The 16,950-nt window shown below is 38.6% G+C and overlaps 1 protein-coding gene across 1 annotated transcript in view; it reads right to left on the reverse strand.

The window, feature by feature from the left end:
* Positions 1–4,742: 4,742 nt before the first annotated feature.
* The window catches only part of LOC126109750 (serine protease 33-like), a 182,749-nt gene continuing 170,541 nt past the window's right edge, over positions 4,743–16,950 (reverse strand). Inside the window, exon 6 of the mRNA XM_049914801.1 lies at positions 4,743–5,137. Coding sequence (XP_049770758.1) covers positions 4,955–5,137 — 183 coding nt within the window. The 3' untranslated portion in view covers positions 4,743–4,954. The remainder of the gene's footprint in view (positions 5,138–16,950) is intronic.

Below are 16,950 nucleotides of genomic sequence, written 5' to 3' on the forward strand. Positions count from 1 at the left end.
AGTCATTTTGTATATAATTATTGTCTCTCTATAAGTGCTTGTGACTGTGTGCATAGCAAAGCTGCATGGCTTCATTAATGATTAAGAGGTATACAGAATAGCCATGTACATACTCATGTGACAAATTAGGATATTCAAACCTTGTAGGATTGTTATTCGAGATACGTTGCATCACAGAGATAACAAAAGCAGAAAAAACAAACAAATTTTATAAACTTTATAATCTGTTTCACACATAAATACATCACATGGCTTTGTCTTAAATTTGAATGAGTTTCCAGTTACAATAACAAGTCGTCATGTAGCAACTCTTCTTTTAATAACACCTAGTATAATTTAGAGAAACATATTGCTAGTGATTGTACAGCAGCTTTACCAGTTATAACTTTTGGTATATTCATTTTTTTCAGAAATTCTGTGTCATTGTTATTCTTCAGATCATTCATATACTTCTTTCTGTGCACTAGCTCTTGTCCAGAAGCATTTTGTATGACAACAGCAGAGATTCAGTTGAGCCTTAAGGAATAGTGCATCCTCTCTCCATTCTCTTCCCCCAAATATGGCATCAGGTGATATACGAGTTGAGTTGAAGGAACAGTATAAAATTTGCAAAATGTGAGTACATTTTTTGTAGATGCTATGCTGTTTACGTCGAATCATAGTGTGGAGTACATTTAAATATTAAAATATGTATGTAAAGTTTTCATGTGAAAAGCTAATCTCTCTCTGCAGAGCTGTTGTTAAAGAAATAACAATTTTTTCAACCGTACATAGTTACACACTTGTAACACCTACTGGCCATTCAAACATGTTTGCAGGTGTTACAGTTTGCTGAAACCAAATCCAAAACAACCTACTTTGACATACATACTGACAGAAGAAATTTTTGGATGATATAAAATGGCAAAGCATTAAAACCCTGGTTAACTGAACCAGGGTCAACGAAAACCCGGGTTATCCAAAACAACTACTAAAATCCCTCACCAGTCCAAAAAAAAAAGTTACAATGCCAACAATAGTGTATTCAATTGATTGTTTCTTTCCACTGTGTGTGTATTTTGTGCTATGCTACAAATAATAAAGTGCAGTATACTGTACATTTATGTAATGTAATCTTAAAAATTTAATTTTAACTTTAATAAAGAACATAAGCATAGCCTACAAAGAGATTTTTGAATCTGTCTGGCTGTCAAAACTTTCAATAATCCTTAATACCGTAGTGTTCATGGTTTAACCAAAAAAATTATTGTCTGAAATTGAATCTCCTCCCTACCCCAGTAGTTCTGTTAACCAGGGTTGTGTTGTATGAAGGGAAGTTCTGTGAATACAAACAATAAGCACAGTCACTGTATATTTGAGGTGTTGAGCGGCAGATTGAAATGCAAAATAGGAGTAAAACATTTTTGTGTGGCTTTTGAGACTGTTATCTTCATAAACTAACAAGATACTAGTTCAAAAAGTGAATGGCAGTATTCATATGTTGTTTTACTTGTTGAACTGCTGCTCTGTACCTCAACTGTGTGGCGAGTGGCTGTGTTTATCCATTGTGATGCCAGTAGTGGAGTTGTGAATGTTTCAAATAGCTGTTTTTCAAAAAGAACAGCTACACATTTTTGACTGGAGATTTATGTGGATGTAACATAAGGAGTTTCGATGGTTATTATGTTGTGAAAAGATGACTTAATCGCCACTACCTGGTGAACATTGTGTATATATTATTGATTAATAACACAAAAAATATTTTACATATATTGTGAATAGGATGAAAAAATATAAGATGAGTAATCAGAAAGAAATAATCCATTCCTTAAGTTGACAGTCATTGGCAGATACATGTATATTTGTAGCTGCTTGCATTTTCAGAATTATCAGTATTTTGTGTGTAATTTTTTGTGTGTAGACAGGCATGTATAAATGTGGTTCATTGTTTCTGGAGTGTGTTTGCTTAAAACATAAATGTGTTTTGATGTGATATGTAGACAACTAGTCAACTGAAATATGTATTAATGTTGCTTCTCCAGATTCTGCTTGTCAATGTTATATCTATGTGTCAGTTCAACAAATTCTTACATATCGATAATTGAATGTCAGTGGTGCAAAATGCAGTAGTTAATTCAACTAGACACTGTAATCCCTTTCCTGTGTCTGAGGTACGCACATCAGTCTGGTTTCGCACTTATTTATTGTCTACTTTTGTATAAAGTATATCATTGGGTCACTAAATTATGACAAAATGATGATATGCAACTGGAAGCCATGTTCTCTCTTTCGCTTGTTTATGCTACATTTAGTTCTCAGCACAACCAAACCTGTTACACTCTATGTTCAATACTACTTAACCAATAGAAAGGAAACAGAAAATGGCCAGTGCTAAATGTACATTGCTGAAATGTTTTGGATTATTATTCTGTATATGAGAAAGTTATGAGTAATTTTTGAGTCTCTTGTTTATATAATTAATCTTATAGTCATATAACTTGAATGCAATCTACAATTAAATGAAAGGTACAAAAAAAGTGCAGAACCGTTATTCACAAATGTAGGGAAACTGGTGCTGTTTTTAATTTCTGCGCATTATGGTAAGACTTACTGTGTATTTTCTTATGAATACAGTATGTCAATGAAAGCTCCTGAAAGAATGCTTTGACAGATACATTCATAGTTTCACAAATTCCTTGTTGCTGATTTTACAATTTATAAACCAACTGTTTTATTGTAATGACTTGTTCAGTTTTCACAAACCTCATTACTCTATAGATAATTTTCTGACAATGTCTGTTGTGTATGGCAAATGTTTTGTTAGTGTTGTGTAAATACCTAGTTTATTTCTTCCAAGTTGCAGCTTTTGTAATATTTATAAATCCTACTATGTTCCAATAAAATGTAAATGTGTGTGTTAATAATCTGCCTCCTTGTCTTTCATCACTAACACAGCATGCCATTATCCATTCCTATCAGAGGCAGAGTAGTGAAAGATGGAAATACACAACAGCATCAGCTGAAAAGAGATGGCAGCAGTAGCAATAAAATTTTAATTAATTAATTAATTCACCCATTCTTCATGTTCTGTAAATCGATGGAGAGCCTTCAAAGCTGTGGAACGAGTCAAATCATTTGAGAACAGCTAAAAACAGCCACTGCAGTAGAGGCTTCAGACTCACTCGTAAGCTTTTCTCCACAATCTTGCAGCTACGAGGTGCAGTGGGGCAGGATGTGGTAGTAGACATCATGCGCAGCGAGACTGTGAATTTTTGATCCGCCATACCTGTAGTGGTGGTAAGACTCACTGGCACAGGAGTGCAGTATGTTACTCTTTAACCGTTACGATGACAGAAGAGAACTTTCCATGAAAATTACCAGATGAAATGGACATTCTGCTGCACAGACCCAGAATAAGCTGGAATAGTTTCAGCTGGCACAATTTAAAGCTACTAGTTGTTTAATTTATTAGAAATTTGCCTCATTTTATGCCAAATAAATGAGATAACTAAGCCTTTCTGAGTGAATTTTTGTAAAGTTTTCCTTTTTTCCTCTTATAACCATTTGAAATGAGACTGTCTGTTTATTGTCACACTTCTTATACTTTCTTAAGAGTGGCGTGCTGTAATTATAAAAACTGTCTGCCTCCATAGCGTAGCGGTAGCGTTTCTGCCTATCACACAGGGGGCCCGGGTTCGATTCCTGGCAGGGGACTGGGTGTTGTGTGTCCTTCATCATTTTCATTGTCATTGACCCGCAAGTTGCTTAAGTGGCATCAACTAAAAAGGACTTGCAACAAGGCGGCCGAACTTGCCTGCACAGGGGCCTCCCGGCCAACAATGCCATACGCTCATTTCATTTCATTCCAGAACATCCCTACTAAATGTTTCTTCTTTTTCACCTTGTAATTTGTGGAGTTCTGTTTTGCTGATGATGCAAATGGTTCTAATTTCATCCACAGTTGTTTCCAACATTTGCTGTGGTAGTCAGATACATTCTTCCTTTTTTCTTCTCTCTCTTTAAGCTTAATAATCCCACACCAACTTCTTTTCACTTTCAGATATTAATTACAATACATGTTAATTTTTTTTTCCTCATCAGTCTTCTGATGAGTTCCTCTCCTGCGCCAACGTTTTCACCTCAGAGCAGCACTTGCAACCTATGTCCTTAATTATTTGTTATACATATTCCAATTACTGTCTTCCTCTACAGTTTTTACCCTATGCTGCATTACAGTTTATTAAGGGTAAATTGACACGTGAAAGTGTGAGACGAGAAGACAATGCAATAGTCACATGTAGGGGGGATGGGGTGGGAAAAAAGAGAAGAGAAAGGAAAACTGTGAATGCTGCTATGGAATGGCCATTCTAGTTAAAAATAAATAACATCTTTTACCTGTTTATTAATATAAAAGTTTTCTGAACTTAATGCTTTGTTATATTGTAAAAAACTGTCACACGAGGTGAGGAGGGGGAAACCCAATGTTTTGTGTGTGGTTCTAGAGACTTAAAACATCTGTTCTGTTACCAGAAAATTTTTATGTCAGCTGCCTCTGGCTGTGAAAGCACGCACAATATATATGTTCTATGTCACTTTTGACTTACATTCAACAAAGGAAAGAAGAGGAAACCATGAAGAAATTCAACAAAAGGCAACACGAGAATGGCATTGACATTGTATATGGAATCCTGGAGGGTACTAAAACAAAAAAACAGTATTAAAAATAAATATCTTTTCTTTCTTACTTAATAAAAACACACAGAGCTTGTAAGACAATGAACAACTTAAATATCCGAAGCACTATGTTCATTATTGCTCCTCTGTTTCTCTCTTTCCACTCTGTAACACTGAATGTCATTTATGGAAGGAAAATAATCTTTTTCACACGTTTTACTAATCTGTAAAGAGAAACCATTGAAAACTAAGTTTTTTGCACTCTGAATGTCTACTGGTACATCTTCAACTTGAGATGACTTCACTGAACAGATACATATGTGGTGTTATTGATGGTGTCGTGTATCCAGGCGAGGTAGTGGGAGACGCGGGTGAATATGTCCGGCAGGCCGGGGTGGGCACAGCCAGACCCGAACGACGTGATGCCGGCCACAAACCACGTCCCGTCGCCAGAGGGGCACTGCAGTGGGCCTCCAGAGTCTCCCTTGAACGGAAACAGAAACAGAAATTGAGCAGCTTCCATAATTTCTTCCGGGTTAGACACACGCATTAGCAGCACACATCAGACAGACTGTTTGTCAAGTGGACCAGCATTATCTTTTGAGAGAGACTATCATAAGCACCAGTGTGTGCTACATGTGAGGTTTACCTGGAAAAGAACGTGTCTTTTAATGTACGAGGCTTGTTCTTCTGTTTTTAAGAATGAGCAATAGATGTCACCATTGAGTAGAGAGATTACTTTTGTTTAAAAATTTGTTATTTGTTATTGCTAAATAATGGCAGCTCAGAAACTGGACAAGTAATTTGTTTATAGCGAGTGTTTAAAGAAACAATGTTGTGTCACATGAAGTTTTTCGTCGAATTATTTTTTATGATTTTCATAAAGGCTTTACTTGGTAACAGTGCCTCAAATCATGTCATTCCACTTTTTGTAATTGATTATCTTCAGAAAAGACTCATTTACAAATGATCTGCAGAATTTTGTCACAGTAATGCTTCAGTCAGTGGTCAAATTCATGAAGACTGATTGCAATTGGTTGTCATTCAGAAAAACATTGACAATGTGTGTTACGTAACCGAAGAGGTTCGGTATGTGGTTTACCTTTGAGATAGAGGAATCCTTAGGCATTTCGAAGACTATATTCCATGCAATTTTGCATAAAAATTTAATTGTGAAAAAGATCTGTTCCTGATGGATTCAACATAGTGTGACTGAAGATCACAATCGGACACATGTTAACTGCTGTAAGGGAATGGTCAAAATATTTAACCACAAAATACAAAATTAGTATACAACATCATAAGAGCATACTTATTTTGGTTATGAGCACCAATCACTTGTCTGAGGGTTCCAAGATGAATTGAGAACAACTGACGCAGCTACGACATGATGCCCTTCTCTCAACTTGTTGTGACCATCGTTTTAGAGGGCTGAAAAACTTTTAATGCTGAGTGGTGTACAACAGTCTGTTTGCAACAAATGATCAATGAAACTACCAAAAATGAGGATCATCCTTCACTGTGATAATGCCAGCTGTCACTAAGCAGCTCAAAAAGCTGACTATTTGAATGAAAAACAGATGGAATTAAAGTCTCATTGCCAATATTCCCCCGATTTTCTGTCTAATGACTTCTTTTTGTTTCCATATGTGAAACAAAAAGTGTGTGGCTAGCAGTTTTCAATATCTCAAGAAGCTACAGAATAATTTAAAAACTGTGTTTCTGAGGTAGTAACATGACAGCAGAAGAAATGTTTCCAGATGTGGTCTGAGTGCAAAAGTTTACAAATTTTAAAGATAAATACTTTTTTGGAACAATAAAATGACTACTATAAAAAAGCTTTTACCCGGTTGCAATGAGCTAATTAGTTTCATCAGAAATGTTGGCAACCAATAGTAATGGAACTATAAAATTCGTCATGGTGAATGATGACAGCCAAAACAGTTGCAGGATAAAGATTTATTAAGATGCTTGACCATGGTTTTGGTATATCTAAATATACCTACATCAGAAGTAAAATACCTAAAATTACATCCTGCAATGGAGATTAATAAAACAATTGTGCCAAATGTGTCGTCAGTAATTAAAACATCATCTCCACTTATACAACATGATTATGTCCATAATCATTGCAGGATGTAATTTTAGGTATTTTACTTCTGAAGAAGGTATATTTAGATATACCAAAACTGTGGTCAAGAATTTTAATAAATCTTTATCCTGGAACTGTTTTGGCTGTCATCATTTACCGTAAAGAATTTCAACAGTTGCTGTTTCAGCCATGTTTAAAATCTGGAACTATAAAATTCCATGGGGAAAATCTTATGAGCAAATAGGTAAATTTGGAAGGAAAGATTAATTCCAAACATATTTACATTAGATCAAACTTAATTAGTTTAAAAGATATTGTTCACTGAAGATCTCACCTGATTCAATATTTTAGTGAAAATTATAGACAAACTAATGCAAATTTCTGGGATCTGTCAATGTACTTTTGATCACCTGATTTTTCTGTTTCTACTGACACCCAATTTAAAGAACAAGGTTTCTTAATTATAAATTGCTAACTTTTCAATATTAATGAATCCCACCATCATAAGCCAGGCATTCTCAGCTACGTAAGCATAAAGTAGTACTGCATATTTTAATAGAAGCTGCTCATGATAAATTATATACAAACAAAACATAATCACAAAATCAATAGCCGATAAAAGATGAACTTTCTGACCTACAGAATTTGTAAACTATTACAAATTAACAAAGTTGAGCAACATCCTGGAGCGAGTCTATAAGCCAAAAGCTCATGCAATTTTCAGTCAGTCTGCTCTTAGGTTCCCTGCAATATTCTTAACCAAGAGAGTATAGATTGCATGAGATTTGTACATATTACAAAGGCATGCTGAAAATAATGCCTACAGTTCTTTTATTCTGCTCTCAATATCGGCTGAGGTACTACAGGTCAAGCATATTACCCAGCTGACTTTCCTGCTTCCCTGATACAGCACTCTGAATTTTAGTGTGTAACATGGCAGTTGGTAATTTTACTATGATGGTTCACGAGAAACTGTGGGCTGTAATCTGAGTTTCCCATTACAGAAAACTGAAAGCAATGAAGGGTTTGTCCACACATGGAGCACCCTCATGACAATGCCTGAACACACACGAGCGTTGTGACTAATGCAACAATCTGGCACTTCAGGTTTGCCATCATCGATCATCTTGTGTATAGTCAGACTTGGCCGCATCTGATTTTCATTTGTTTGCAGAACTTAAAGATCACCTTTGAGCACTTCACTTTGTTAGTGACTAAGTAGTTCATGAGGAGGTGAGGGTATGGCTCTGTCAGCAAAGTCAAACTTTCTACAATGACATTGTCAATAAACTGCTCTCTTGTTAGGAGAAATGTGTCTTGCCAGGATGACTATGCTGAGAAATAAATATGTAGACATGAAGAATAAAGATGTAGATTTTTTTTAACAAAGTCTATTTTATTGAAAAAGCTTTAAGAGTTTTCACATAAAAAATTCAGAGCCATTACCTTTCAGCACCCCCTCGTATTTGCCTGTCACAGCTAAAATTCAGATCCATGTGAATACTTCTGCAATACACATTTTTCATAGTTTTTAACATTAGCTAGTAATACGATAAAAGAATCATAAATTGAAGATGCAGCAATACTGTAAGCTTTTAAAAAGCAGGGCCATCTAGCATTTTTAGTTTCAAAGGGAACAGCAGCAAACAGCTGAATAATTTTGAGGTTTCACAACGAATGTTTCTTGGTAGACTTGCTACTAACAGCAATCGATATCCTTTCCTTAAACTGATACCAGCAGATACGTATATCAGTGTGGCAGGGCAAGATGGGAGTTTGATGCATCCCTCGCTCTTACATGTGTAGTTTTTCTATAAGGGTACACTCTTGTCCATGATACTTTCACACTTACTAAATGTATCAATGCACTGCTCTTCTTTGTATTCTCTTTTAATCATACCTGATACAGCTCCCAGACTGAAGAGTTAACACTCGAGGTTTGGTTGAAGAGTAAAGATTGGTTTCATAAGCTACCGGTGCCTTCTTGTGATTGAATTACACTTCTGATGATTCCTCCAATGACACAGTATGACATCCGCCTTTTGTAAAACTATTGTTACATGACATTTCCACTTTACATCACTCCATAATCTTAACTCCAACCGGCATGTTTTGTCAACTGCCTTTAATTTGGTCACTGACTTGCTTTGAACATGGTTGTACAGTTGAAGACCAAAATATTGGAAGGTGAATTATTGCTGTCTGACATACACTCCTGAAATATGATAGAATATACTTCTTCCTATTTAAGTGGAGTTTTTTTTATGTTTGTTTATGTTGAGCAATGGTGGTTTGTGCAAAATTTTTCAAATGTGCTACAATATTATAAAAATAAACAGTTAGTGTTTCACTATGTCATCACGAGGAGTACGACTTAATATTGTTGTGATATTAGCTTTATCTTATGCGCTAGGATCAAGTGTATTCTTTATATATTTATGAATGTGGTGCACATTGTTGTTGTTGGGCACAGTTAGGAGTGTTGTCATCTGCTTCTGGTTAGTTTCAGTGCCTGTGCGAGTGAGTTGCAAATGAACCCATCTGTTCCTTGAATTGCCCTATTAGGGGGACGCTTCTGTCAGATGTTGTTTACTATCTGCCATTCATCTTTCTTTCGTAGCAGAAATTCTGTCCTCCTAGGACTGTTGTTTCCATTCTTTGACCTTTTTCTGGAGTTTACGGGTCAGTCTATGGGCCTCTCTCTTGTCTTCCAGGTTACAAAAGTGAACCCACTGTTCATGGCTTCTGTTTTGTATCTTCAGTTCTTGAAACAATGGTGGGAATTTGTCAAAGATGGGTGTCTGTGAAGAAGTGTTGTGTGGCTGCTCTTTGTTTTCCCTTTTTAATTTTCTCTGTCAATGTTTGGTTTGTGAAACTGACGATTTGTGATCAGAGGATAAGTTGTTGACCATCCTCAATTGCAGGTTAGGATTTAGTTTTTAAATACTGCAATGTCCAGTGCATTGGAGTGCAGATGTGTGAAGTAAGGTGTCGTCGTTGGTTCTCTGAATCCGTGAACTGTTATGTTGAGGTTTGCTTTGAGGTCTAACAGGATCAGTCCTTTTGGGTTGTTTTTTGAGAGTTATATGCTCTGTTTTTGCTATTTAAGTATCCTCCTAGGACTACTCTGTCATAACCTAAATACTATACGCATGTGATCTGGGATGAGACTCTTCTCTGGACTCAGGCAGGCAGCATTGCCATTTGGACTGTGACGTCAAGTGTTCACAGCCATGGCAGCTACACGTGACGGTGGCATATTTCTCTTTCGGCTACGGCAGTGGCCCCTCCACCTCATTGTCCTTTTTGTTCCATCCTGTAAACATTCACGTTTATTATCCACGACTCAGTTGTTTCTTGGAGATGGGTTTCCGAAATGAGGGCGATGTCTATCTGGTAGCGATGTGAACTCAGTCATCTTTGTGTGCAGTCCATTTGCATCCCAAATGCAGAATCTAAAGTTTTTTGTTCATTGGCGGCCGTCCGTTTACGGTGTGAAGAAAGCCTTCTGAACAGTCTCAATTAGAGAGTAAATATTTTTCAGTTTCTGCTGCAGTGCAGTGGTAGTTTGGTGGCCTGGTAGACTGTGGCAGGACTGTCGGCATCTCACTGGTGGATAGGCGGTGTTGGCATATGATTCTGTTTGTCTTGGCTGTCTCGGTTGTCGTGATGTCCTGAGTGATGCCGTTTGTTTAGGTTAGACTTCTTGTATTGCTGGTTTGGGTTGTTGTTGGGGAGCTTGTTCTTCTGGCACTGCTGAATTTTTATGATAATCTTACACTGTGTGGGTGGTTTGCTTGTTAAAGTCTTCATTTGTGGGGCCATAGTGTCCGCAGTTGCTTTATAATTCATGAGAGTATTTTTCATCCGTCGATGCAACTGCAAAAATGCGTGATTTTTTCACCAGACGCGTTTCGCTTTATTGAGGTAAAGCACCATCAGTGGCCTGTAATTAAGTTATTTACATTTTGATTTGCTTTTTAGATCGAAAAACAGTTCCGCGAGAATAGGTTGATTTCAACTTACGGTGATTTTTCGGCTGATTTCTCGTTTATATTTTGTTCTTGTCATCTGCTTGTATTTTTGAAGTACTTCCTGGAACTTTTGGCATCCTCTGAATGGTACAGAGTGTGCTTCCCCACAGTTTGCACATTTTGGTTTTTCTGTTGATCTGTGATGCCCTGCACAACGGACGCATCTCACTACCATACTGGGATAATTCGCAATTTGTTCGAACCGCTGGCAATGTCAGCACTGGACAGCACCGTCCTTGCTACTGTATGTCTCAATTCGCACTCTTGTGCACAAGAGAAAGCGAACGTCATAGATTTTGTCACTGTCCTATCCTGCAGGCAGGGTGACACAGTAAACTGGTTCGTGTATGAGCTCTTTTGTGTTTTGTCAGGAATTTTAAACTGGTTAACTTGTAGGACGCTGAACCCTTTCTCTGGCAGTTCTTGAAGCAATTTTTCTCCTGTTACTTCTGCAGGCAGAAACTACAGGGTGTTCAAAAAGCCTCTCCGTAGTGCCGTATGATTGTTCGCCTGCTTGGGTTACTTTCCTAAAGCCCGGTCCACACGCAACGATCTGTCTGCGCAGACATTGGCGCAGATGTCTGTACATGCAAAAGATCGCTGCAAATGTGGTGTGTTCACACGACACAAACCCCAATCTACTACTCGCCCGCCATCTGTCGCTCCCCGTAAACGTCAAAAATTTAATTCAGTTATTTTGAAATATGGAAATGGAGGAAGTTCTGTTGTGGTCTGTGTTCGCAATTTGTGTTGCAAAAAACATTCAGACCAACCGCAGGAAACAGAGAAGGCGGTCAAAATGGTGTCGACAATGGTTGCTAAAGCGAAAGCAGTTTTCTCACGTACATTTACTGCGAGAGTTGCAGGGCGAACCTGTTTTGTTTTACATTAACTCGTGTTCCATTTCCTGGCACATTGACACTTCAATTTCATCTTCAATTGTACTTCTGCTTGGTCTTGGCGTTTCTTGATCACTAAGAAAGCCAAGCAGATCAAAATACCATAACGTTGGCGGGTATACTTGATCTACTCTTACACCAGATCTTGTAGATTTCTGAACTTTGGATAACTCTTTTCGGTAAACAGTTCGCTGACAGACTTAATTTACTTAGCTTGCCTTCATGAACTCATCCTTCAGGACAGCGTAAATAGCTTCACATGTGTTGGGTAATATTTTACTCAACGCTTGTTTCGATATTGCAGTTGAAAATTCCAAATCCTTGTAGCTCCTTCCTGTTGCTAGGAATCTTAATGTTACCGCCAGCCGTTCACGAGGAGACATTGCCCTTCTCATACAAATATTTTTTCTCATAATATGAGGGTTACAAGCTTTAAGAGATAATTATAAGTTTCGACATCCATCCGCAAATAATTTCGCCAGTTCGCAACGAATTTTTTTTATTTTTTATTACCGTTTCTCTGTTTGCCGAGGCGCCAACTGCCCGCAATTTTTCAATTAGAGCATTGTATGCTACTGTCTTTTTGTCTCGGTCACTATATTCTTTACTTTTAATCTTCCACAAACATGGGTGGTTTCTATATATTTCAATGAATTCACTTACAAACTCTCGAGAACACTGACGAGTATCAGCCATTTTAATGCCCTATGCGCATAAATGCAAACACTAGACTGAGCAAACAGCTGTTTCGTGCCAGATTTGCGGCGATCTCCTGTCCACACGCTCCAACTTGTCTGCTCAGATGTGGTTTGAACCCACAGATTTGAGAGGTTTCGCTCAAACCTCCAACTCCAACTTCCAGGTTTGCACACACCTCAGGTTGGTGCAAATCTTCCGTCCACACGCAACGATCTGTCTGTGCAGATGTGATGTGCGCAGACATTTGCGCAGACAGATCGTTGCGTGTGGACGGGCCTTAAAAGTGGGCTCTCCCAACATTCCACTGTTCCGTTTATCTCAGCCAGCGTCAGTAGTATCGTTGGTGTGTGTCGTCACGTGTTGAAGTGAACGTTTAATAAGTTTAGTTCCTTTGTTCGTCTGTTTTGTTTTCGTCACTGTTAAAATGCTAACCATTGAAGAACGTGTGTTTTTAGTCGAACAAATGTTCAAGGCTGGAGGTAAATACACAGTTTCAGTTCGTCAAACATTTAATTCAGTTTTCCCGGAGACAACACTCCCACATCGCGATACTGTGCGAGATTTGGCTAACAAATTTCGAAGTACGGGTTTAGTGACAGATGCACCGAGAAGTAGTCGTCCTAGCGTTTTGTCTAAGGATAAACTACTCGATATTTCCGATAAAATGTCCATGAGTCTGAACAAGTCAGTAAGAAAGCTCGCCCAGGAAATTGATGTTAGTGTCGGAACGGCCCACACAGCTGTAAGGAAAAAATTAGAACTTTTCCCATACAAAGTGACAGTTGTGCAGGAACTGAAAAATACTGATCATGTCAAGAGACGTCATTATTGTCAATGGTTCAAAAATTTCGTTCAAAAAAATGGAAGGGATATTCCGAATGAAACGTTTTTCACTGATGAGGCGTGGTTTTACTTATCCGGGTACACGAAGTCGCAAAATTCTCGTACGTGGAGTACAGCAAATCCATTGTGTATTCATGATGAACCACTTCATTCTGTGAAAATAGGAGTTTGGATTGCAATTACTAGACGTAGGATTGTGGGTCCCATATTTTTCAAAGAAGCAATAAACGCACAACGATGCTGCAGTGATATTCTGTAACCATTCATAGGAGACCTTGAGTTAAGTGAGATGCTGAACGGTTATTTTCAACAAGACGGTGGAACCGCGCATACAGCTCGCGTTTCAATGTCACTGCTTGCTGATGTTTTTGGTGATCGCATAATTTCACAGGGACTTTGGCCTCCACGATCACCTGACCCAACACCACCTGACTTTTTCTTCTGGCCTGCAGCGAAAGCAACTGTCATTGAAAACCGTCCAAAATCCACCGATGAACTGAAAACTGCAATATCCACTTTCACTGCTTCTGTTACAGAAGAAATGTTACAGCTTGTGTTTGGAAACATGATTAGACGAATTGAATTGTGTATTCAACAACATGGGGGACATTTTCAACGTTTAATGTGAAAATTTGTAAGTAGAAGTGATTACTCAATAAATTAATAACTTGTATTTCACTGAGTTTAATTTCGGTATATTCACTGCGGCATACAGCACGCGCGGCTAACAATCATACGGCACTGCGGCGAGACCTTTTGAACACCCCGTATGTTGAGAGAAAAAACTTTGATTGCCCTTTGCTCGTCAAAGGTCTTGAAATGGCACTTGATGTGATCGTTTCGGCAGATGGCTTTAAGGCTGTCATCTAGTTGTCCTTTGAGTACTGTACTTTATTGAGCTCTCTGTAATGTTCGGTATGGTAAATGGTGACCCGTGGTACCTTCTGGAGCATGTTTATCTTGATGTCGTAGTTTCATAGTGTTTTCTCTTGCGGCACTATTGGCGCGTAGCAGTGTGTTGTTTGCATTCCTTCCCTCCGCTTTTTATGCAGGTTTTCATATTCACTATGGGTGTCGTTGTTCTGTCTTCATTTGTAGTGCATGTTGTGAAATCCTCCATACCATGATTCAAGGGTGCACCTCCTTCTTCTTAGCAATCTTGTTCCATCGTCGCTTCACCGTCAGTGTTGTGGCATTATTGTTCTTCTGACACTCCAGTGGTGGATTATTGGAAGCTGCTGCTGGATTCTCAGCGTTTTGTCTAGCTTGTTGGATGACATGTCGCATTCCCTCGCAGATCTCTTTCTATTTCTTTTGGTGGATAATGAAGACATCTTCGTACAGTTTAGACGCATATTTCCATTCTTATGTTTTAGTACGGCGCCCGTTAATGTCCTATTCCGGGAGTCTGATGTTTCTCTGTTTGTCTGTCCTTGCCTCTCGTAAACCATGTCCACAGCCTAGGTTGCCAGCGTCGATGATCCTCCAGTCTTTGCCGTGTCCGTCGTTATGTCAGACATAGGAGATATAAATATAAAAGAAACTGGCATATTTTGTTTATTTTCACTCCATTATGTCATATGGTATCATACTTTGGAGATAACTCCACAAACAGAGAAAAATGTTTTAGAGTACAGAGTAGTGTAAATCCAAGAAGATCATGTCGAAACGTTTTCAAAGAATTGGACATATTAACCACAGCTTATAAGTATATTTATTCCTTAATGAAGTTTGTTGTAAATAATACACCTCTTTTTCCAACGAACTGCTTAGTGCACAGTATCAATACTAGGAATAAGAACAATATATATAACGATTTACCTGCCCAGAAAGGAGTCCAGTATTGAGCAACGCATATTTTCAATAAGTTACCAGCAACCATTAAGTGTTTAGTTTCAGACAAGGCACAACTTAAAAGAATTTTTGGTGGCCAACTCCTATTCCATCCATGAGTTTCTCAACAAGTGCAGTAGACCATTTTAATGAAAATTTATTATACTTTAATTTTTGACAATACTTGATTGTAACAGCCAAGTAACTACCTACTGTGTGAATGATGGATGTATGGAAAGTAGATTTAAGTCTTAAGTCTGTAAATAGTGGACGTTTAATTTTAAATCTTGTACATAATCTGGCTGTTCTTAACTGAGGATCACTGAAATGGATAATTTACTTTAATTTTTGACAATACTTGGTTGTAATAGCCAAGAAACTAGCAAATGTATGAATGATGGATTTAATGAAAGCAGATGTAAGTATTAAACCTGTAAATATTAGAAGCTTAAATTTAATTCATGTACATAATTTTACTGTTTATTGACTGAGGATCATTAAAATTACTGAAACTCAAGTTTTTCTAATTACATTTTTGTAATGTGTTTATCTGACAAGTTCCACACCCAGGAGGATTCCCTCTTTTATGGGTCTATGGAATGAATAATTAATCTAATCTAGTCTAGTGGAGTGGCCGATGAGGTTGCCGACGTGGCAAACCCCGCTGGACGGCGATCGACCAACACCAGCGTGGCCACGGCTTTTACAACCGCACGCGCGCTCCGATCGCGCCCTCCACTGCTCCAATGACTACGCCAGACCCAGTGAGTTTAAACATTCACGAGTGGCTAAAAGCCCCTATTGCACAATGCGCGTAAACCGTTCACCTATGCACCAGCGCCTCATCTGTGACTACAGGCTGGTTGAGGTAGACCTATTACACCATCTACGCGTGATATAGCTGGCGCACATGCGCAGTAGACGGTAATAACGAGCGAAACGCAAATACAGGGTTATTATAAATGACTGAAGCGATTTCACAGCTCTACAATAACTTTATTATTTGAGATATTTTCACAATGCTTCGCACTCACATACAAAAACTCAAAAAGTTTTTTTAGGCATTCACAAATGTTCGATATGTGCCACTTTAGTGATTCGGCAGACATCAAACTGATAATCAAATTCCTCCCACACTCGACGCAGCATGTCCCCATCAATGAGTTTGAAAGCATCGTTGATGCGAGCTCGCAGTTCTGGCACGTTTCTTGGTAGAGGTTTAAACACTGAATCTTTCACATAACCCCACAGAAAGAAATCGCATGGGGTTAAGTCGGGAGAGCGTGGAGGCCATGACACGAATTGCTGATCATGATCTCCACCACGACCGATCCATCGGTTTTCCAATCTCCTGTTTAAGAAATGCCGAACATCGTCATGGAAGTGCGGTGGAACACCATCCTGTTGAAAGATGAAGTCGGCGCTGTCGGTCTCCAGTTGTGGCATGAACCAATTTTCCAGCATGTCCAGATACACGTGTCCTGTAACGTTTTTTTCGCTGAAGAAAAAGGGGCCGTAAACTTTAAACCGTGAGACTGCACAAAACACGTTAACTTTTGGTGAATTGCGAATTTGCTGCACGAATGCGTGAGGATTCTCTACCGCCCAGATTGGCACATTGTGTCTGTTCACTTCACCATTAAGAAAAAATGTTGCTCCATCACTGAAAACAAGTTTCGCACTGAACGTATCCTCTTCCATGAACTGTTGCAACCGCGCCGAAAATTCAGAGCGTTTGACTTTGTCATCGGGTGCCAGGGCTTGTAGCAATTGTAAACGGTAAGGCTTCTGCTTTAGCCTTTTCCGTAAGATTTTCCAAACCGTCGGCTGTGGTACGTTTAGCCCCCTGCTTGCTTTATTCGTCTACTTCTGCGGGCTACCCGTGAAACTTCCCCGC

This window comes from Schistocerca cancellata, chromosome 12, assembly GCF_023864275.1.
Source record: "Schistocerca cancellata isolate TAMUIC-IGC-003103 chromosome 12, iqSchCanc2.1, whole genome shotgun sequence".
In the NCBI taxonomy this organism is placed as follows: Eukaryota; Metazoa; Arthropoda; class Insecta; order Orthoptera; family Acrididae; genus Schistocerca; species Schistocerca cancellata.